The following is a 22,294-nucleotide window of genomic DNA, read 5'->3' as shown; positions in this document are numbered from 1 at the left end:
TCAGAAGTGCATCCCAGGCTATGGGAGCTCATTTGGAAAATGCAGGTGGTGCTCCTCTGGTGTGTCCGGCCCCTACAGTCCTGGACCTCACACACACACACACACACACACACACACACACAGCACTAGTTGAACTGAGGGTTCTATCCTCGCCCCCTTAACATTTAGAGAATGGAGGTGAGAGGTTTGGAGGCAGTTCTTTCTCTCCCATCGCCCTCTCCTCATTTAAAGGAATTCGAATAGGATATTTTTGGTGGCAAGAGGCACCTTATTATTTCCGCTAGGCTGTGTTGTGTACCTCGGATTTTAATCTCCTTGCAGGAAGCAAGTCGAGCAGCTTGGGGGTGGGGTCGTGGGTGCGAGTGGAAAGGCTTGGACCTCTTGGGAAAGAGACAGGAAGACTTTGTTGGGAGACTGGAAGGCTCGTCTTCAAAGCCTTGGTCAATCTCCCGCCCAATCGTCCTAACCTAACCCTAGCCTTGCTTGCGGAAGGAACACCTAGGAACTGTGCTGGCGGTAGCAGTCACCAACAACAGCAGCAGCAATAGCAGCAGCAATAGCAGCAGCATCGGGTGAGGGCAGCAGACGTCTGAGCGTGCTCAACGTCCCCCTCCTCTCCCTCCCTCACGGGAGAAGACAGCAGTATGAATTGGAACTCTACATAGAGAGAGACAGACAGAGAGGGACGGAGAGGAGGAGGTGGGGAAACAGCTGAAGGGACTGAGCAGAAGGCGGAGGAGGAGAAGGAAGAGGAGGAGAAGGAGAGCTGCGATTTGATTGCGTCTCCCTCCCTCTCCCGGGCTGGGCTGCTTGTCGCTGATGCTCTAGGTTCGCTGAGAATTTGCAGCAGGGAGTGCTACCGGGAAACCTGATACAATAAGGCTTCCTTTCCTTCGGTTCCCCTGCTCCCACCCATCCATCTACCCAGAGAACACCCTATCCTCTCTGAGGGAGAAGAAGAACCAGAGAGGAAAAGATAAGATTCCTAAGGTGCTTTTTCTTTTCGAGTCCCTCGCCTGACAAAGAAATCGATCCTATTCCCAATGGCTCTTATTATGGAACCAGTGAGCAAATGGTCGCCGAGTCAAGTGGTGGACTGGATGAAAGGTAATTCCAATGGTTCAGATTGTGAGGTTTGGGAAGAAAGGGGAGGGGGACGGAGGAAGAATTCCATTTTTCAATTAATTTGTCATATCTTCTTTAGTTTAGGAATACTCTGCAGGGCATGGCTAATAGGTATAGAAATGCGTCTCCTCAGAACCTAGGCATTTGTTTTGTATTCCTAATGGAACCTCTTCTGGCCCAGAGACCTACGATCCTCCCTCCTCGCCCCCAGCCCTGCCATCATTTTGAATGATCTCAGAGCTGGAGCCTTCCTTGACTATCCATTAATATATCCTCATTCTCCCCCCCCCCCCAACTACACAATCCCCATCTTTTTTTTTTTTTTAATTCAGTCCACCAACCTGGGGCCCTCTCTCTTCCTACCCTTGAGTGTAAGGCAGGTGTGTTTACCGGAGATGAGGTTTTTTTTTTTTTTTGGGGGGGGGGGGGGCGTCCTACGGGAATATAGATCTCTTTTGCACAGATTTTGTCCCAGTACACAGAAAACACATGACAAATCCGTGCCACGGGGGAGAAATCTTATTGCTGGCGCAGAGCTTGCCAGGGATAGAGCCAATCTGAGGATACTGGTGCGGGGGCGAAGAGAAAGCTTAGACTTTCAAAGTAATCTGTTGTCTCAAGCAGGTAGCAAAGCGTGGTTTATCTGTGTCGCTTTTTAATCGTGTTTACTGCTATTTTCCTCTTCCCCAGTTACAGGAATACGAAGGAAAATCACTAATGTGAGAGTCCTTCAATCTGTTGTTTTTTGGTCTCATTTTTACCTTCTAAGATCCCAAATACCCATAGGAAATCTCTCTCCCGATTACCTTTTCCTTCCCCCTCTTTTTTTCCCTCCTTTTCTTAGTCTCTTTTCCCATCTTTCCTCCTCCTCCCTCCCACCCCCCGACCCTTCTAATTTGCTATTTCGGGACAAATAGGAACACTAGTTCCGAGGCGATACTTAGAAATGGTGAGGCGCTTCAGCGGTATTACGACTGGTGTCGCGAGTGGTGGTAATAAACGGCAGAGGCTGCAGGGCTTTCCCCAGAGTCCACGCAGAGGATGCTCACCGAGGCTCTGGCGAATTGCTCTGCTTTGTGATGCACGAAGCGAATGGGATTGAAGAGACACTGTTGGATTTCCCCCAGGGACCCTCCAGGCAGGCCGAAATCAATTGTTTTCAGTGCTGCCAGTTCACCCCCTCTGTCATCTCCTCCCCTCTTGGTTCACTGCAGATTGGACTCTTGGCCAAAAAAACACAAGTCGCCGGTGGTTTTTTATGTGGTCCTTGATGATACAGTGTCAAGAGCTACCGAAGAGTATTTTCTCTCTTTCTTATTTGCAATCTTCTCCCCGCCCCCCCATCTTCATATGTTATTGCCTCCTCTTATCCACATTTGTCATTTTTAGTATTGGATGTAGACATCCATTAGATGTAAATAGCCAATCCTAATTGGATTTTTTAAAAGACAGACTTCTTAAGAATTGGAGTTCATTTCAGCCATCCCTGTCTATCCTAGGACCTTTTTACAAGACTAGTCATTGCTTCCCCACTTCACCACCCTCAACAACAAAAACAAAATCTCTTATTACTTACTACTAAAATGTTATATAGCTTGAGGGGAGAAAGGGATTTTATCTGGAACCACATAACATGTGTCTTTTATAGGCTAATGTAAGTCCACCAACAAGGATCATAGTTTAGTTATCCAAAAGTATAAATGCTCCAGATGGAAGCTGATAAGGCTGCTTATAATTTATCATTCATGAATATACTTTAATGCAGAGATACTGTAGCTTGGCTTTCTGTGCCTCAGGTGAGTAGTCACAGCCCAGACAATACTGGAAAGATTTCTTCTCTCCTTCCCACTCCCCATATGTAGCTCTTTTCCCTTTCTGTTAATTTCTTATTTCTTAGGGTAGAATTTTTTCTTATATATTTTATCTCTCTCCTTCTTTCCATTTAGTTTGCTTTTCTAACCCATTTGCCTTTGTTGTTGTTTTTTTTACCTGATTCTTCACTTGTATACTTTTTGTTTTTGCACTTCATCTTCCCTCCTTGGAAATTTCCCCTCTCTCAGTGCTACAGCTATTCCTTCTAGATAAAAAGAAGCTGTGCTTACCTTCTTCTATGGCAAGCAGGTCCTACTCTTCAAGTAAGGAATATTATGACACATGGGAAGTGAAAATGCTGAATTATTAATTGAATAAATAAATATTCCTTTGTAATTGATGCAAAGCTTACTTCAATTTGAGTCTCTGGCTAAACTCCCCAGAGACAAACTATTTTGACACCATGGATAGTCATATTTCCTGTATAAACACAGAGTTTTTTCCTCCCTCACAAATTCCCATGATGCTCCTAGGCAGAGTTTTGGGGGCATCATGACACTGATCCTCCATCTTCTCTCCCCTCTTCCAGAAAAATACAAATTCTCCATTCCCAAAACTACTTTGAAGAAAACTCTCAAAGTTTAAGGACACTGGCACAACTCCAAAATATTATAAATATGTTGTGTCAATACTTTGTAATCCTTATAGAACACTAGTTATCTATTTAAAATCAATTCTTTTTGAACTGTCAGAAATTTGAAACCAGGATAACATTTTTCAGCCGTTATATAAAATGGATATTGTAATTTTGAAGTTGGAGAACAGGTTTTAGTACCTGTTGGTGAAACTTTACAAAGGGACTTCAAAAGATAAAAGCAAGGCACCTGAGAACCAAAATCATGGAATGCATGCACATCTGAATTGGAAAATTGAAACAAATATTTGAACGATTCAGGTTTCAAGCCACTTATTAGTAATATAATTGCCACTTAATGATAATATAATTAACTGATATGAGGACTTGGATTCTTCTCTGCAGATTTCTTATGTCATCACAGGGTATGACTATTTGAGTTTAGCTATAAGTAGGATTTCATCAGAAAAACAGTAGCTGAAACACTTCTTACATTACCCTATTACTTACTTTCCTTTCTCTGAGCCTCTTCCCAAATGAATTTTATTATAGAGCATAGGGAAAATAACTTTTAATTCCTGCCAGAGAAATATTAATATTTAAAACTTCACTTTAATTTAGGCTGCAGCTGTGGTATGGATCAATCATGTTCAGCATTGCATATCTTTTTATAAAGGCAGCACCAAAGGATGAATATGACTGGAACAACTGCAGCATTGTGGGAGTTCTTCACAGCATGCTACACCCTACTAATATGACAGTTTCATCATCCTTAAAATGTAAATCAGATAGCATATGTTTTCAGATATTCACAGCCATAAATAGTTATAACTATGCAGCAATGCACACACTTAGTGTTCATTCTTAAGTACTTTTACATTTGTTAAACTGAAAAGAAACCATTAAACAACCATGGAAAAAATGAAATGGCCATATATTTCTATGAATTACACTTGCTGTATAAAAGTGACACCTGAATTTAGCAATCAAAGCAAAGAGAAAAGGATAAAATCAAAAGTGAAAAGTTGCTAAAATTAATAACATATACCACATTTTGTTTAAAATAATTTTATTAAATATAGTTTTGTGTTAAGAAATAAATATGTAAATAAATTACATGACAAAAATTCAGTCTGTTATAGAAGAAATTCATGAAATATGCATAGTAAAGATCTGTATATTACACATAGTGGGTACTTAATAAATGTTATTGATTAAATGAATGAATGGATTTCATTCTGCACTTGCCGATTTTTTGAACTATTTACTTCCTTATACACACACACACACACACACACACACACACACACACGCACATATCATTTACTGCTGAAATCTATACCTTAATTCATTGTCCATTGATTCCAAAAATTTTATAAGCCTGGTGGCAGTGTTAGTTCTAGAAGAAATATCAGTTGCCTGTGCATTAGGAGTCAGAATCCACAATTGCATGTGGATCATGCAATCACCTAAAAATGATCATGCTTTTTTACATGAATTTCTGAAAATAGCTCATGAGTCTAAAAATAATTATTTTAAGCCTTAAGTCTTTAAGTTGAGAAGAAATTTTTCAAATTGAAGGCAAATGTTGTATTTGTATGGAATTTAATTACTTGAATTTGTACTTTTATGAGATCTAAACATTAACAACATTGCAAAAGCAGTAAATAAATTATTACACATAAATCACACATAAATAAATAATTATACAAAAGTGTAAATAAATTGACTCTTGGAGATTTAATACTCAAACAGAGCTTTACTATCAAAAATATGCTAACTTCAAAGTGTTTTATTATCTTTGATTTCCTAAATTGTTTAACTCTTTGAAATATTGTTCATGTCTGCTTATTTTGACACACATCATCAAAATCTTTGCCAGAGTATATTTTACATATAATTACCAAAACTTCCTTTTTCTTCCCTTCCAGAGTACTATCCCCATCTCACAGAAAATAAGCTATATATTAAAGCTAAAATCATTTCCTATAATAATTTTCCTCCTTAGAGATCAAATCTGAAGGTTTGATTATTGCCTGCTCAAAATCATTTATTCTCACTTAATCTGGTTTTTCTCATTTCCCTCTATACCTAAGTGGATACACTGGGCTCCCTACTAGTCCGCACTTCTTATTCTCCAACTATTTGGTCTTGAAACAATTTCCTCATTTCCTTTCACATACCATATTTCTGCCTTCAATTCACAGCTTCAGGTATAAAAATTATACTTTAGAGAATGAGCACAAGTATGACTGACTTTCTCCTCACCAGTTTTATCTGTATGCATGTACTTATATTAATTTCTCAAAAGTTAACATTCTCTTTGAAAGCAGATATATTTCTATTCCTTATTCTTTATCCCTAAGTGTTTACTACTATTTCAATAAATACATATTAACAGATAAAATGGCTTTTAAGAGCATCATTTCTATTCAGTATGATATTGAAAAGACTATCTTGAATGTCTTCTTCTAATTGATAATCCAAACAGCATGTTTTAATTAATTTTAGTTTAATCTCATTATATTATGGCTCATAGTTAAAGTTATTCACAGTGGGGAAATGATCAAGGTTAAAACCGATTACTTTTTTGCTTTCTCTCCAGGGAAATAAAGTATTTGCAATAGGAAAAATGAAATAAACAAGAGCATAAATGTAAAATGCGGTAGAGAGAGAAAATATATTTATAAGGACATTTCTGTCATTTGGTTTTCCTTAATAAGGCTAATTATACTTTTTCTCTCCTTTTTTTCTTATGCATTTTATTTTATTTTCATCTAGAGCAAAGGTGAACTTTATCTTAATCTTAGTTTTATAAAGGAAAATAATATTTTCAGCAAATATTTCTTGGTTAAAAATTAATATCTAGCAAGAATTTTTCTTTGCTTGAAAATAAGTAGGGTAGAAAATGCTATATGTTACATATAATGTTATTATAAACACAGAACTTATCATATTGATCTATATTCTTATTTACTTCTGTAAACACAGATTCTCTTCTTTTTTCAATCCTTTAGTGAATAGCTTGTTTAAAAAAAATATTCATCAGTCATTTTAGGTTTTGATATTTTTTGCAATAGGAATGTTATTATTTATGTTACACAAAGCATGTATTCACCCTGTCCATATTGAGGAATAGAATTCATAAAGATAGAGTTTCATGGAAATGGTTATTAAATATGTCCTACGTAAAATACTTAAAACATTGTGTGCTGAATCAAGAGAGAATAGCATATGCAGATAGTTTCTTCTGACCATTATGTAATAACATTTATTTAGTACTTCTGTGTGTCTGGAGCTGTGATGGGACGGCTATTCTGTGTGTTTTTAGTGCTTATGATTTAAAATGAAAAATCAATGCAAGGACATACAGACACAGAGGTGACAGTCCAATTGCCAACTGATAAATTAAGTAAAGAATAAGAATTGGCATTACAAAAATGCATTAAGTGCAAGAGGCATGCTAGTAGAAAATGAAATTTTGTAGTCATAGAGAGGGAAGATAATGCTTAACTCTCAGTTAAGATAGCATTTGTTAAGCATTGGAATTTCAACAGGTATGTGAGTATCAGAAGGAAAGGTAATACCAAAGCCATATTCAAAGATGAATATACTGTAGGAATAGGGCCATGCCACAAAACTCTATTTAAGTGAGATGATTACATCAAAGGACAATATATACATTTCCCACATTAAAGGGAAGAAGAGGACAGAAAAATAAGGAAAGTGATAAAGATTAAATAGCACAAAATAAAATCTACATTTCACAAAAACAGAAGGCCTGATATAATATCCTCATTTTAAATAGATTCTGCATTACAGAATCATAGGTATCAAAATGTGCAGTAAAGAGTATACAGTGCTTTCTCCTATCAAAATTTAACCTACTTCTCAGTAATGATTTTGAAAAAATGCCAAAAAAGCAAGAAAAATATTATTTATAATGAGGGCCAAACCTTTAATTAATTTTGAATTTTATTGATCCAAGTTATTACATAAAGAGACCTAAGGTTTTTATGTAACTAATAATACTTTTATAATATCAGGTGTCATTCTTGCATCATTGTTATTCAATTTTTTTTTTAGCTCAGCCATAATATAGTCAAATGTTTGGCTTTAGATAAGGTTTCCCTATATCATTGATTGCATTGCACAGTGCTTAATGTATGAGAAATAATAATGATATTAAATAATATATTTAGAAGACTGAGGACTTCTATAGATAAAAATTCAAATCAGTACCAAAAAAAAAAAAATCTAAGGAAACCAAATACCTTTTTTTATTTTAATGACAGTATCATTATAAAGTATCTGATTAATGACATTTTCAGCCAGATTTACTATTTCAGGTGACAGCTGAATACATAATGAATAAACTCATAGTTACCAGATGAACTGGGTAGAATGGTGATTTCTCTTTTTAGGATGGAATTCATTTTCTTCTACTCAGTATTATAAAAAATACTTTCTATCCAGAAGAGGGCATGATATTTGAAATCTTTTTAAATGAAAAGAAAATCCTTAAACCAGCTTCTCACAGATGGCTAAACAGAATGTCAATCAGTTAGTCCTTTTTCCTTTTGAGAAAGCCTATGAAGTTCATTACCATTCAATTTGAATTCCTTGTAAAGAATTTTTTTAATTACATCGCAGACCTGAGACTCATGACCTAATATGCCTGTTTAGTTTAGAAATCATAATTACTTGATGTAATCCTAACTCAAAATTGAGATACCATCCCAAAGACCCCAAGTTGTGATTAGACTTATTTTCTTTGGAAACATTTATCATTTAATGGATTATTAACACTTTTTTTTTGCTTATCCTGAGTTACCAATGTAGCTCTGCCACTGCCAGCTCAGAAATAGTTTTACTTATAATTTAAAAATTAAAATACAGTCATTCTCAAGACAATGTCAGTTTTGAAAATATTTTATTAAATATTTTGAAAAGCCATCTGCCTTATTTAAGAATTCAATGATAGCATTAAAGACAATAAAGATCTTATTAGCTTGTCTCCATGTACCAAAAAATTCTCAATTGCCCTCTTGGTTTTTAATATTGTAAAATATTTAAGAGCATTTTTATAGTCTAGAAACATGAACATCTTTAATTTTTTAATTAACAAAATGAAAAGAATAGAAGATCTCTTTGGCCTAACGAAAAATGTAATCTTTATTATATATAAAGTTGAAGTTCTATTTAAATTAAAATAATGCATAATGGCAAAACAATATAAAATGTCATATAAGGAGTTGCTTATTCCAGCCTTATGTAATTTTGGGAAGTAATCTTAATAATTCTAATAAGTTTACTGAGAGTTTATTTTTTTTAAAGCTTCCTTGTTGAGACTGGAGGTGTTAAAAAGTCTGGAATAAAACTTTATTGTAAAGCTGAATGTCATTTGTCCCATGTGTGAAGGGTTCAAATGAACATAACATCATTGGCCAGTATATGTGTTAAAAAAAAAAAAAGATATCCCTAAGAATTTATCATTCTTCAAATCTCAAGTAGGTATACTGAAAATCTTTAAAATTGAATTATGGATTTATGAACTTTTAGTGATATATCACTTATTAGAATTAAATGGTTTTTTTCTATCTTTGATGTACATTGAAAAAGTTAACATAATGAAACATGAAAACAGCTTCATATGGTATCAAATATAAAACATTTATTAAGTGCCTACTGTGTACTAGCAATTAAGAGAGATGCAAAGTTTAGATAAGACAGTCTAACAAAGTTAAATAAGACAGGATGAGACACCAAAAAAGACTTTTATAAAATAATTTATGATGGATGCTATATGGGTTGCATGCCAAAAGATTTCTGGTTGTGGTGGAATTTGGAAAGAGTTTCAGATTGGATAAGATTCTATTCAGGATTTTATTTGTTTAAGAAGCTACTGTTCTGCCTGGCAGAGCATTTTATTTGACTTTGTTGATAATGTATTTTAAAATTTAATCTTTAAACTTTCATCTAACTACTCAGATTTCATCTTAAATTATAGTAATTATCTCTTAAAGATTACTCTCTTCTCTGACTATTCCAATAGACCAATTTCAAAGAAAAACAATATGTGTTATAGGTTAACTTCTCCAAAATCCCCCCTCAAAAATTATAGCTATTATTTAAAATTGATTTAGCCTTATAGACATTCCAGACACATACAGAGATGATTTTCAGTATCACAATTTAATGTGATTAAAAAACTCAAACTTAAAATGGAATTTGTGTAAAATGGCAATATTTAGGTCTCGATGTTGTCACATCATCAACTAAAGAAAATAAATTTAGTGTAATGGCACATGTGCTTTGGGCTTATTTTGAGGTTATTCAGATTGAAGTTCATTACAATGAGAAAGTTAAAAGTGTAAAAAAGGATGTATTTTCACTGCTGGTTTAATCATCTTCTAGGAAGTGAATTTTATTAGCTTGACTAATCAGTAGAAAAGGTATTAGAAAGAAAGAGCTTTCTGATAGTTTTCTTTTTCATTTGAACATTTTGTTCTGTTGGTTTAAAGATGATTCATAAATGTGTGTATATATGTTAATGTTTGTACACACACAAACACACATATACACATATATATGTATATACATATTATGTATATGTATACATATTTCCTCAAGGAATTTCTAGAAAAGGGCAATTGTAAGTTTTAGTGGGACAGCTAGGTATAACACTAAGACCACTGGAATTGAAATGAGAAAAACAAATTCAAATCCTTCTTTGGACATCTTTGGACAACTACTAACAGTGTGATCTTGGGCAAATCACTTAGCATCCCTCAGTAAATTATTTTATTTGTAAAATATAACTGATTAAGGAGGGGGAAGTTGAAGAGGAATGTTTTCATCCACATTTTTTCTTATCATTTTTCCAGCTATCATCCATTTTAATTTATTAATATAAATTAATTTAAGGGAAAGATATGATCTCTGTATGTTTTCTTGCAGTTGTTTTTAATGCTTCAATCAAGAAATCATTTTAAGAGGCTTTGTTAACTGATATTTTGCCTTTCATAGCATTTAATGTATATCAATGATTAAGCAATTTTACTGTAGAAAATCCATAGAATCACAGAATTTGAGAAATGGAGGGGATATCAGTAGCCACTTAGCCAAACTCATAAATAGTTGAATGCAATGATAGTTTTTTTTTAACTCCCTTAGGTTTCTTTGTATCATGATGGAAAGCACCCCAGAATATGAAATAGTAAATAAAAACTCTTGAGTCAATTAACATGTGTGCTACAGCTATATAAAATGTTTTAATATTTAAAGACTGATTAAAGGAAACTTCAGTTATCATTTACTTAGGCCATAGGCAAAAATTATTTCCTACCTCTTCCTGTCCCATTTGCAATTCTTGCACACATGTTTCAGGAAATCCTTGGCCAAATTCCCAAGAAGCTATAGCTGTATAGATAATTGATACTTATGTGCAGAGGCAACTCTTTTTATTTTGGAACTTATCAGATAAGAATGACTTATGGTTCATAGCCCAAGGCATTGAGTAAAAAATAAGGGTCTTCCAATAATGAGTCCAGCATCTAAGCCAATCATTGCCTCAGGATCCCAGATTTATATATTTGGGAATATAGCCAACAGGTGGTTTTCAGCGTCCTCATCAGTTTAAATATTGAAAAGTCCACAGCGACCTTGTGAAGTAGAAGAATTTGTTAGAAAAATGTAGCTTTTAAATTTTAGAACCTGGGTTTACAAAGCATAGAATGAATGCCTTGAAGTTAACAGCCTTTATATTGAAATAAATCTGTATTTTAGATAGCATTAAGCTTCACAAAACTTAAAAGAATCTCTTGAAAAATTTGCAGAAAAATGGTAAGGAGAAAAGTAGAATTTGACATAGGACCAAAAAAATCTTTTGGGAATCCTGAGCTAGAGCATTTTCTTCCATGCTCATCATTTTAGTAATGGTGCTGAATGTGTATCAATTTTCCCAATCCCACTAATGTTGTTTAATTAAAAGATGACATAATATCATAGGATTTAGAACTGTAAAGAATCTTAGAGGACAGCTAGGCCAACCCCTTCATAATTCAAGGAACCTGAGATCTAGAAAGCTAAATGATTTGCCTAAAGCAAGTCACTAGTAGTAAATTATAGAGTTAGGCTTCAAAACCAAGTCTCTGACTTTAAATAAAACAAAATTCCACTGTGCCAAGCTAAAACTTTCTTATTCAGAAGCTCATTCTTGTTACTCTGGTGTCACCATATTTTTTTTCAGATTACCATATAAATTCACATATATAACTATGAGTAATTATTGGCATGTTGAATCACCTCATAATGACAAGTTTTCTGACATGCATGTGATAAAGTTCTTTTTTCTTCTAGTTTTACTTCAAACACAATGCCTTGAAATTATTTATGGTAAAACCTCATTGAAAGGCAAAATGATGAAGAAAATCTTTGTTAATCGATTTAATAATGCACAATAAATTATAAAGAGAATGAATATCATAAAAGACTTATAATTCAATGTAGTGCAATTTAGTCCAGATCTTGCTAAATCAAAGATAACCACTACTTATGCTATACTACCACTCATCTTTTCTTCTTCAGTTACTACTGCTATCATCCTAGTAGAGAACTCTGCAAGTTCTCCTAAACATTCTCCATGACAAGAAAGGCATGTTCATGTGAATTAAAAACAGTTTTTGAGTTTCCACCCAGATTTGTTGAGAGGTATCACTGTATTGAAAAAATATCATAGGATCACCCCCAAAAGTTTTGCTTGAAGTTTTTAATTACATCAATCTCATTACTGAATTTGGTGCATTTTCCACTCTCTGCATTTCTTTTTAAGTAACTTAATAAGTTATTCTGTGTTTTAAAAAAAACAACTTATTGGCCAACCAATGGCAATAAGTCTTTTAAAACATGTCTAGGCTTGCACTCACATGGTAGATATACAATTGGTCATGGAAGCCCATCATTGGGCTCTCCTGGCCTAGCTTTTGACATACCAGAGCCATGCCTATGCTATAATAAGACAGTGTAGGAAGACTATCAAAACACAATAATTTCTTAATGTCATTCAATGATTAGTAGCCTTCTTGGAGTTGGCCTGTAATTCTGTTAGTGAAGTAGATTTCCACTTTTGAAAAAATAGTGACAATTTTGAAAATCAAGAGGAATTAAAATTATGGTTTGGGGTATTTTTGAGTATTCCCAATCTTCCTTAAAATTATTAAATACATGCTACCTTAAGCAATTTGGCAAAATATAAGCTTGCAGTTTTTGTAATATTGTTCCTTTTCAATACAATGATCTAATTTTATATTTTAAATAAAATAGGTTCTCCATTGTATATGACTGACATAGTAGGTTGAGCAAAATATAAGCTTGCAGTTTTTGTAATATTGTTCCTTTTCAATACAATGATCTAATTTTATATTTTAAATAAAATAGGTTCTCCATTGTATATGACGGACATAGTAGGTTGATATTTTAATTAGTTTGACTTTTAAAAAAAACTTTTTATTACAATGGGTTGCTTGCTGGAGAGAAGAGGGGAAAAAATTATATAAAAACCAATGAATTAGAAATATCTCTATAAAACTAAAAGAAAAATATAAAATAAAATAGTTTCTAATATCAAAGAAGATATTCAAAAGTCTAGAGATTTCAACCATCATGCTGATAGAATTGATTGTAATGATGATTACTAATAGAGATTTGAAGGATTGGAGATGGGAATTTGACACTAATTTTGTCCATCAGAGCTGTCAAAGTAGGATTATAGAATGTTTAGAGACCACCAAGTCCAATCTCCTAATTTTTACAGATGGAGAAATGGGGACCCAGTTAGGTTAAATAAACTTAGCATTCATATTACTGATCTACTCCTCTTAATGATAGAGCATCTTACCCTTTTTCCACCATATGATCATTGAGTACTTTTTTCTCAATTTATTGACATGAATTGTCAAATTTAACTTTAAGAAAAGAGTGAAATGAATCCAATTTAAAAAATGGAAATCTTTTATGTACAAGCAAAAAAATCTTAATATTTTATTTCTAATAGCTAGAATTTCACTACTGACATGTAATGTTCTCTTCTCTAAAATATTATGGTTTCTTGGGAGGCTTCTGGGAACAGCCTTTGTTTCAGTTCAGAGTAATAATCACCTCAAATACAGCCAGGAGTTAAAGTCCAAATCCTTTATTTTCTCTTTCAAGTATTGTCTCCTTCCTTGGGCCCGGTTAGCTTTCTTAGAGGCCTATCTTTCTCCTTGGGTCCGAGAGCTCTTCCCACTAGTCCTTTGCCTCTCCAGCTTCAGCTTCCAGCCCGCACAAAGGTGGAAAACGGAATGAATCTGTCTCCACCTCTGAGAATGGGCTTGTCCTCTCTGATTTGTGAATCTCCTGGACTCAATCCTGGTTGAGGCTCCTAGCTTATAAATGCTCTCTTAAAGGTGTGAATCCTGCAGAACTCCAATAAGTACTAAATACATTAGTGAACCAGAGAACTGTTAAGTACCATGCTCAATTAGATAATTATTGTCTCTATCAATTTCGGTGATTTAGCACCTTGTAAGAATTCTAACACTGACACTTGATTCAAAAATTGTTGATGTAAGAGTGCCCTCTAATTCTTGAATAAGTAAACTCTTGATAATTACACCTGAAATCTGATTTTTAACAAAGTTCAGTTTAGTGAAAATTTCATAATAATGAAGAAATATGGAAGTCCTTCCTGTGCTCAGTCTTTTATTTTATTCCATATCGAGCAATATACTTGTATGAACATTTTGTGCCTTCCCTCTTTGCAGTACATTGAAGATGTTTCACCAGAAATGAAAATACATCCTATCTTTCACTTCTGGTTGAAATAGCCTGTGTTCTGAATGACTCACCTTTTCATAGAATCAAGTTTTTTTTTTAGTGAATAAGAGGTACTGTAGCAGCTAGTTACATCCCTATTGAGAGAAATTCTGCTCCTCTCTGCTGTGATGACTTTGGTAATCAGGACATGAAGGTAAGCGTAGAAAATACTTCACATGTACTACTCAAGATGCAAATAGACTGGAGCATAAACTTGAACTGCTCAAAGAATAGATGAAGTCTTGTCTGATTTTTTGGTCCAAAAACTAACAAGACTTTTTGAGATAAAGATCATGAAAGAAGAAAGGGACTTTGCTGTTCCACACCTTTTGTTTAATTAGTTGCTCAGGCATTTTATTTATGTCCAGATCTTTATTTGCTCATTTGGGTTTTCTTGGCAAGGATACTGGAGTGATTTGCCATTTCCTTCTCCAGCTCATTTTACAGATGAGGAAACTGAGGCGAACAGGGTAAAGTGACTTATCCAGGATCATACAGCTAGTAGTGTCTGAGGCTGGATTTGAATTCAGGTCTTCCTGATTCTGGGTCTGACTCTAATCTGCTGTGTCACCTAATTGCCCATTTTATTTAATCATACAAGATTTTAAAAATAATAACAGCCTTTTTTATTTCTGCAAAAGAATATCTGTACCATTTAATGGGATCATAAATATTTAATAATTACTAATATTTAATAGTTATTTATGTAATAATGATAATCAGTAATTAATAATTATTTAGTAATAATAATTAACAAATAAATGTGTGTGAGCTATTGGTGTTGTGATTAGCTAGATGACCTATTAGAGCACTGGACTTGAGTGAGAAAGTCTTAAATTCAAATTTTGCCTTTAGATTCTTATTAAAGGTGAGACCTTAGACACAGTTTTTTTCTCTGACTCTCTCCTCATATGTTAAATAGGAGATTTGGACTCAAAAACTCTGAAGATCCCTTCCAACAAATAAATCTCAGATTATATTAGGTTTTTCGGATGTGTTCATATATACAAAGAATTTGTTTCAACATTTTTTTTTGAGTTTGGATGCAGTCACAATGAAGTTAGAATTAATAATTTAATTTTACGAATTTTTCTTAAGGTTGTAAGCTAATCACTTGATGTCTTCTTGTAGTTGAACAAAACTTTAGAATCCCATGATCTTTGATTGTCCATCCCAAAGAAATAAAATGGATTTTCAAAAGTAGGCCACATCTAAAGAACTCCACAGCTCTCTTAAAGAATAGAAAAGCAATAAAGACTATAAAACAACATAGGGGATTAAGTACTAACCTCAGAGAAAGTTTTGGATTCAAGTTCAGTCTCTGACTGATAATGGCCATATTACCTAGGGGTAACTGCAATCTCTCAGTGCCTCAAACAACTTTCTAAGACTAAATTGCACAATAATTGCTGATTTACATTAATTTGTTCATTTGTTTCAGTCATGTACTCAGTCTCTTTTGAGTTGTTGGGGTTTTTTTTTTTTTTTTTTTGGTGGGGGGGAAGGTTGAAGGATTGTTTTTGTCATAGATACTGGAGCACTTTGTCATTTCCTTCTCCAAATCATTTTATAGATAAGGAAAATGAGAGAAATAGCATTAAGTGACTTGCCCAGGTCACCCAGTTCCTAATTAACTGAGAGCAGAATTGAATTCTGAAGATGAATCTTCTTTACTCCAGGCCTGGTACTCCATTCACTTCACCCTTGTTTCTTCATTAGATAGACCTAAACTGATGAAATCACTATTCTTGTCCTCCCCCACAAAACAAAAAAGCTATATAAAATCTTATCATGGATGCTGTTTGTTGATTATTGAAAAGGATTTGACTTAATAGAGCAAAATGTAGTCTAAAAATATGACTTCGAATTATGTATTTTCTATGCATATGTTAAAATTATGTATGAGGCAATTTAGTACAGTGGAAAGAATACTGAATCTGGAGTGAGATTATGGGTTCAAATCTTGGCTCATCTACTTGTTACTTTTGTGATTTGGAAGAAAGGACCTCACCTCTCGTTTGTTTTTTTTTTTCCTCCTCTGTAAAAGGAGGCAATTGGATTAGATGGCTTCGAAGAGTTCTTCCAATTCTAAGTCTTATTCTCATGGTCTTTATTCCCAACTGTAGCAGACATACATCAATATTTGCTTTGCTAGGATATTGTTGGGGCTGAGAATTTTTCAGATTATGGTTTATTGAAGTGAAGGCAATCCTCTGACCTCGCTTAAATTTCTAATCAGGCAAATCAGTAGATAATGGAACTACAGCTAAATGCACAAAATAACTGATAGAATTATTTGCTAGCAATTTTTGTTTGTTAGGGTGAGTTGAAATGTTGATAACATAACAAAATACGATATGTTCATAACAATAGCATATGTAAGTTTTTTCAATTATTTATCAAGAATCATTTAAGAGGCTCTTATATAGTAGAAACTTGTTATTGTTTTTAAGTTTGCAAATACATATTCTTTTATGGCATTGGGCTTTGTCAACTATACATAACAAGGCATTTTTTGTGAGTGAGGCCACCACGCTGCCTAAGTATGAAAGAACTGACCCATTTTCAAAATGTAGCTAAGCTTTTGCCATGTAGTAGTGATTTGGAGTCCATGAGTACACTTGCAGTTTGGATAAGAGCTAGATGCTTGATGTCAATACATTTATACACTGAAGAATAGATGATAGGTAGACATAAATAAAATAATAATAAAGTAATAGATTGTGGTATATGTGACAAAAGAACTGAAAGTTGGAATGAGGAGGATAGGATCACAGAATGCAAAGCTTTTTTCTTAGGGACTGATGAAAAATTTGTTGTACTTGTGAAACTAATAACTTTTAGAATCAACATTTTGCAAACAGGTGGTCCTGCCATAGAATCTGTATCATGTTTTTATAAGTAAAAATGCCATATATAACTGGTAAACAGAATTTTTTTCCTTATGCAAATTAACCATCTTTTTTTCTGATTCTCCCATGGCATTCTTGTCATCAACAAAGAATGAGAGAGAGAAATGTTTAATTGGAAGCTGTGTGGAGACAAGATAGAATAGTAGCTTAAGAATTAATTAGTAAGTTCAGTCCTGTCCAGATGTTATCCAACCTCTTTGGAAAGCATAAATGGACTTTTTGAACTTATCCCACCAATTTGCCCAACTATGCATAGTTTATCTGAAAAAACGAGGGCAATTTTGACGTATCTAATCTATCATTTTAAGAAACTTTAAACCTTCAAATGAAATTCCAATGCAAGGGAAAGTCTTTTAAAATTGCCAACATTTTAAGCAACTGGGGACAGAGAGAATGATAACAAAAATTCAAATTCATCTGTCTGGCCTGGTCAACAAGTCAAAAAACATTATTAAGAATCTTTTGTGTACTAAATATTGTGCTAAGTCTTTGGATTACAGAGACTTGCATAAAATATTTCTTTTTTTCAAGGTCATAGTCTCTGCCTAATGGGCAACTAACCTTAAAGACTAGGGAGATCACATATCGAAAAACTATATCTACAGGATAAATTATTGTGATAATCAACAGAGAATAACATTACAGGTGATCTAATAAAAAAAAAAAGGTCATTTGTAGAAGGTGGGATATTAGCTGGGACTTGAGAAAATACAGGGATGTCAGGAGACGGAGATAATTCCAGAGAACTCAGTGAAAATAGAGATGGAGTGTTTTGTTCTAGGAACAAGAAGGAATCCAGATAAGATTTTAACTGGTAAGCATTACAGAGGTGCTCAGAGACACATTTTCTTTCTATCATTTTCTGATGGCTGCTAAGATGTAACTTTTGTGTCTAAGTTTCCTTGGGTAGGATTTGCTTTCAGATTTTTTTCCTTTATGATTTTAATCTATATTCAGATAATTTATTTCACTCTTTAGAAAGGGTTTACTTTTTGATTTTTTGTTTCTCAGTTCTTTAACCCCTTACTTTTTCTCAATGAAATATTTTCAAAGGTCCAGATTGCAAATAAGCTAAACGAAGTAACAAAATATAAGGTCATTATTGCCAAAGGCTTTTTGTCTTTGGTTATATTTAACATAAGTGAGCTATGAGTCTTACCCTATAAAGTGACTGTGTTATAGTTCCCTATTGCTTCTTAAAGTTGTCATATCCAATGCTCATTACTATTTTCTCAGTTACTATTAAATAATGTTCCATTCTTTTATCATCCTTATCTAGATTTCTATGAGAGCTTGATCATCATTGATGTGACCATGATGACTCAATTCATTGTTAAATATGAGCTCTGACAAAGAAGTCTATATAATAAAAACAATTGCCATTAGTACGCAATACTTCCATTCGGGTAATAGGAAGGCACTGGTTCTCATTGCAGAAAGAAGGAATTATCAAAAACAAATGAACTAAATCACTTAAACTTAGAGAACTGAAAACAGAGGAAACTCACTGGTCAAACAATGCCTTTTCTTATCATAAGAAATACTTATTAGTGATAATTGAATATAAAGTGATCTATTATGATTTAAAAGCAAATTTACCACATTATCTGTACTAGTTGATGGAGCAAAAATTTTTCTCCTGGGGCTTTTCCCAGCCAGTATTTGACATTTTAATATAAATAAGTGGTTTTTTTCTTCAGTCTTTTCATATTTTAGTTTTTTAACCAATTATATATTTCCCCTTTATTTCTCTTTTCCCTTCTCTTCTTTTTTCATTTCCTTTCTTTTTCTTGTATTCACCTATCCTTTCTTCTTCTTTTCCTTTTCTTTCTCTTTTTTTCTTTCATTTTTCTTCCTTTTGTTTTTCTCTTTTGCTTTCCTCCATTTTTGTTTTCTTTCATTCTGTTATTTCTTTTAAAAAACAACTGAATCTATTTCATCTAAGTTGTAAATGCAAAGGACTATTTAAAAATCCAATCCCATTATTGATAAGAGTAGGATTTTTGATTTGTTCTGTGTGCAACTTTTATTATGTCTTTTATTATGTAATCTAATGACTCATTTAGATACACACTTCTGATGAGTTCATCACTTTGATACCAGACTTAGAATAGATGCCTGATCAGCTTAGCATACTGCAGTTCGGAACCCAACTCAAGAGAACTGCCAGTCTCAGCTTCACAAGTAGCTGGGATTACAATTATGTGTCACCATGCCTAGCCTGTGGTTTCCAGTGTAATTAGAATCTCAGAGTTGGAAGAGCCTTAAAAGATAATCCAATCCCATTCCCTCCCTGCACCATCTACCTTACACTGGATCTACTCAAATTTGTCAGTGTCCTTAATAACTTGCCCAGAAATACTTATGATAATTTAGATGTGGCACAGAGTACAACATGACTGTTATGTCCATTATTCTGCATTTCTTACAGCATTATTTTCAAAAGATTGTCACAAGGTTGACTCAATAAATTTGTGGTTAAATAAACCCTCTAGATCTCTTGCCCATGAACTGCAAAGCCACATATATTTCTGTCTGGTAGCTGTACAGTTGAATTGTTGAAGCAAGCTATAGAACCTTGCATAAATCCTGAATTAAATTTAATCCCAATAGATGTGGCCCATTGTCCCAACCTTTCAGGAACTTTTTAGTTTCTAATTCTGTTATTTGACAAAATTAGCTGACCTTTCCAGCTTTGAGTCATCAGCATATGTGATAAGGATGATATCAAAGCCAAGTTGTTGATAAAATCTTGAATAGTATAAATCTAAAGACATATGTCAAGGTAATTAATTGAATTTTTTTTTAATGTGAGTGAACTTTTTTAGAAAAAAGTTTTCAACATGTTTCTTTGCTTTCTCTTTTTTAGCTTTTTTTTAATGATTGATTTTTAATGATACTGTATAGTAATATTAGAAACAAGATTTTATGGACTACTGGAATGACAATTCCATTTTTCTAGTTTTCTTTCAATCTTGAATCAATTCACATAATTTTTCATTATCATTTGAAATTGTTGACTGCACTCTCCTGAGGTTTTTTTTGATAACAATCTTTGGGGCCAGCTGGGTGGTACAGTTGATGACAGAGATCTGGGCCAGAAGTCAGGAAGACAAAGTTCAAATCTGGTCTTAGAAACTTTCAGCTGTGTGATCTTTGGCAGGGCTCTTAACTATTGTCTGTCTATCTACTCATCAATAAAATAGAAATAATAATAGCACCTCCCTCTCCATGTTGCTGTGAGAATCAAATGAGTTTATAATTATAAAGCCCCTAACATAGTGCCCAGCACATAGTAATAGCTAATGTTAGCTGCTGTTGTTTCATTATTCTCCTCTTACTATAATGTTCACTCCTTTTAAATTTTTTTCTGGTTAGAAATCCACACCACACACCCCAATTATAGATATATCCAAAGGCTCTGCCCTTCTTTCTCTATATCCTCTCTTGGTGACCTCATCATCTCCCACAGATTTATTATTTCCATATAAATAAGTCATATCTATATATCCAGGGTCAGGCTGTCTCTTGAGCGTCAGTGTCTTATGGCCAACTGCCTAATGAAACTTTCAAACAGATCTGAAACTCAAACTGATCCCATTCTCATTCCCCCAAAATGCACCTATCTACTGAAGTTCCTTATTCCTGCAAAGGCATCACAATTCCAGTCTTCCAGATTTGTAACCTTAGCATTGTCCTTGATTTCTTTTTTCCCAGACACCCAAATCTTGCCTTTTCTATTTCTTCATCTTTATCACATATTCTTTTCCAAACACACAGTCACCATTTTAGTTTAATACTTTATCTCTTACCTGAACTATTCCAGTGTCTCCCTAATTGTCTCTGCTTCAAGCCCCTTGATTTCCCAACATCACGTCTCTCCTAATTCGAATCCATCTTCCAAAAGTTCTGCAAGATGATTTTCATTGAGCATTTATCTAATCATATCTTTAAGATAAAATATGAACTCTTCTTGTTTTTAAACCTCTTCAAATTCTGGACCCTTTCTACACCATATAAGAGATGGCACAGATTCTCTTGAAACAATCAAGATTGTGTTAAAATAGCTGAGTTTTAGTCCCAGTTTTGGAATTAGCTAGCCTTATGAGCTTGATCAAGTTATACTCTTGAATTCCAAATTTCTAAAATTTTAGGGGGGGGATGATTTGATCAGGGTCTTTTCATGTCATGGACCCCTTTACTAATATGGCAAAGTAAAAGTACCCCTTTTCAGAATAATGTTTTTAAATGGATAAAATAAAATGCATAGGACTACAAACAAAGGAAGCTGGTTATTTTGAAATACAATTATCAATTTTAAAAAATTCTTGGGCTCCAGTTATGAATCCTTTGCTCTCTAACATTCCTCTAAAATATTTTCATTTTATACTGCTTAGAGTCACTCAACTTGTATGTGTAAGAGGGCTTATATAAATTTGGCTTTGGACTTCATTTGTTTTAGAATCTTGAGTAAATTTTTCCCTTCAGAGTTTGCAATTAAATTTATTGGAATAAAATTATGTATAGTCTGTCTTTACTCAAAAACTTACTATGTGAGAATTTTTTTCCTTTGTCTAATAAGATTAAGTTGACATATACTTTTTATAATCATTGATTTCTGATTTGATGTTTAGTTCAATTGCATTTCATTAGAAAAGATAGTTCAACTGCTATTTCATTAGAAAAATAAAAATGAAGAAAATATATACATTTCTCTTTCATACATTTAATAAGTTGACTTTTTCTCATGTAAAAATATATGAATACATAGAATATTGAATATTGTCAACATGACAACTTGAATATATTAAATATGACAAGAAATTATTTGCTAAAAATAATTTGGTGTTTTTATATTACAGTATATAATTCTTGAATTATTGAAATTTTTAAACTATAAAATGTATGTGTAAACTAAAAATTAGTTATTAAAGTCCACATATAACTTTATAATCCA

The 22,294-nt window shown here is 33.5% G+C and overlaps 1 protein-coding gene across 8 annotated transcripts in view; it reads left to right on the top strand.

Moving 5' to 3' along the window:
* The first annotated feature begins 634 nt into the window (after positions 1–634).
* The window catches only part of CNKSR2 (connector enhancer of kinase suppressor of Ras 2), a 310,360-nt gene continuing 288,700 nt past the window's right edge, over positions 635–22,294 (top strand). For 2 of the 8 annotated variants that reach the window (XM_051985120.1, XM_051985117.1), the window contains exon 1: positions 635–1,107. In XM_051985120.1, the coding sequence (XP_051841080.1) occupies positions 1,044–1,107 (64 nt within the window). In that variant the 5' untranslated portion in view covers positions 635–1,043. The remainder of the gene's footprint in view (positions 1,108–22,294) is intronic. The other 6 variants (XM_051985121.1, XM_051985118.1, XM_051985124.1 and 3 more) reach the window with 4 other exon arrangements.

This window comes from Antechinus flavipes, chromosome 3, assembly GCF_016432865.1.
Source record: "Antechinus flavipes isolate AdamAnt ecotype Samford, QLD, Australia chromosome 3, AdamAnt_v2, whole genome shotgun sequence".
In the NCBI taxonomy this organism is placed as follows: Eukaryota; Metazoa; Chordata; class Mammalia; order Dasyuromorphia; family Dasyuridae; genus Antechinus; species Antechinus flavipes.
The sequence above is the reverse complement of the archived record's forward strand: the minus strand, read 5'-3'. Positions and strand labels throughout refer to the sequence as shown.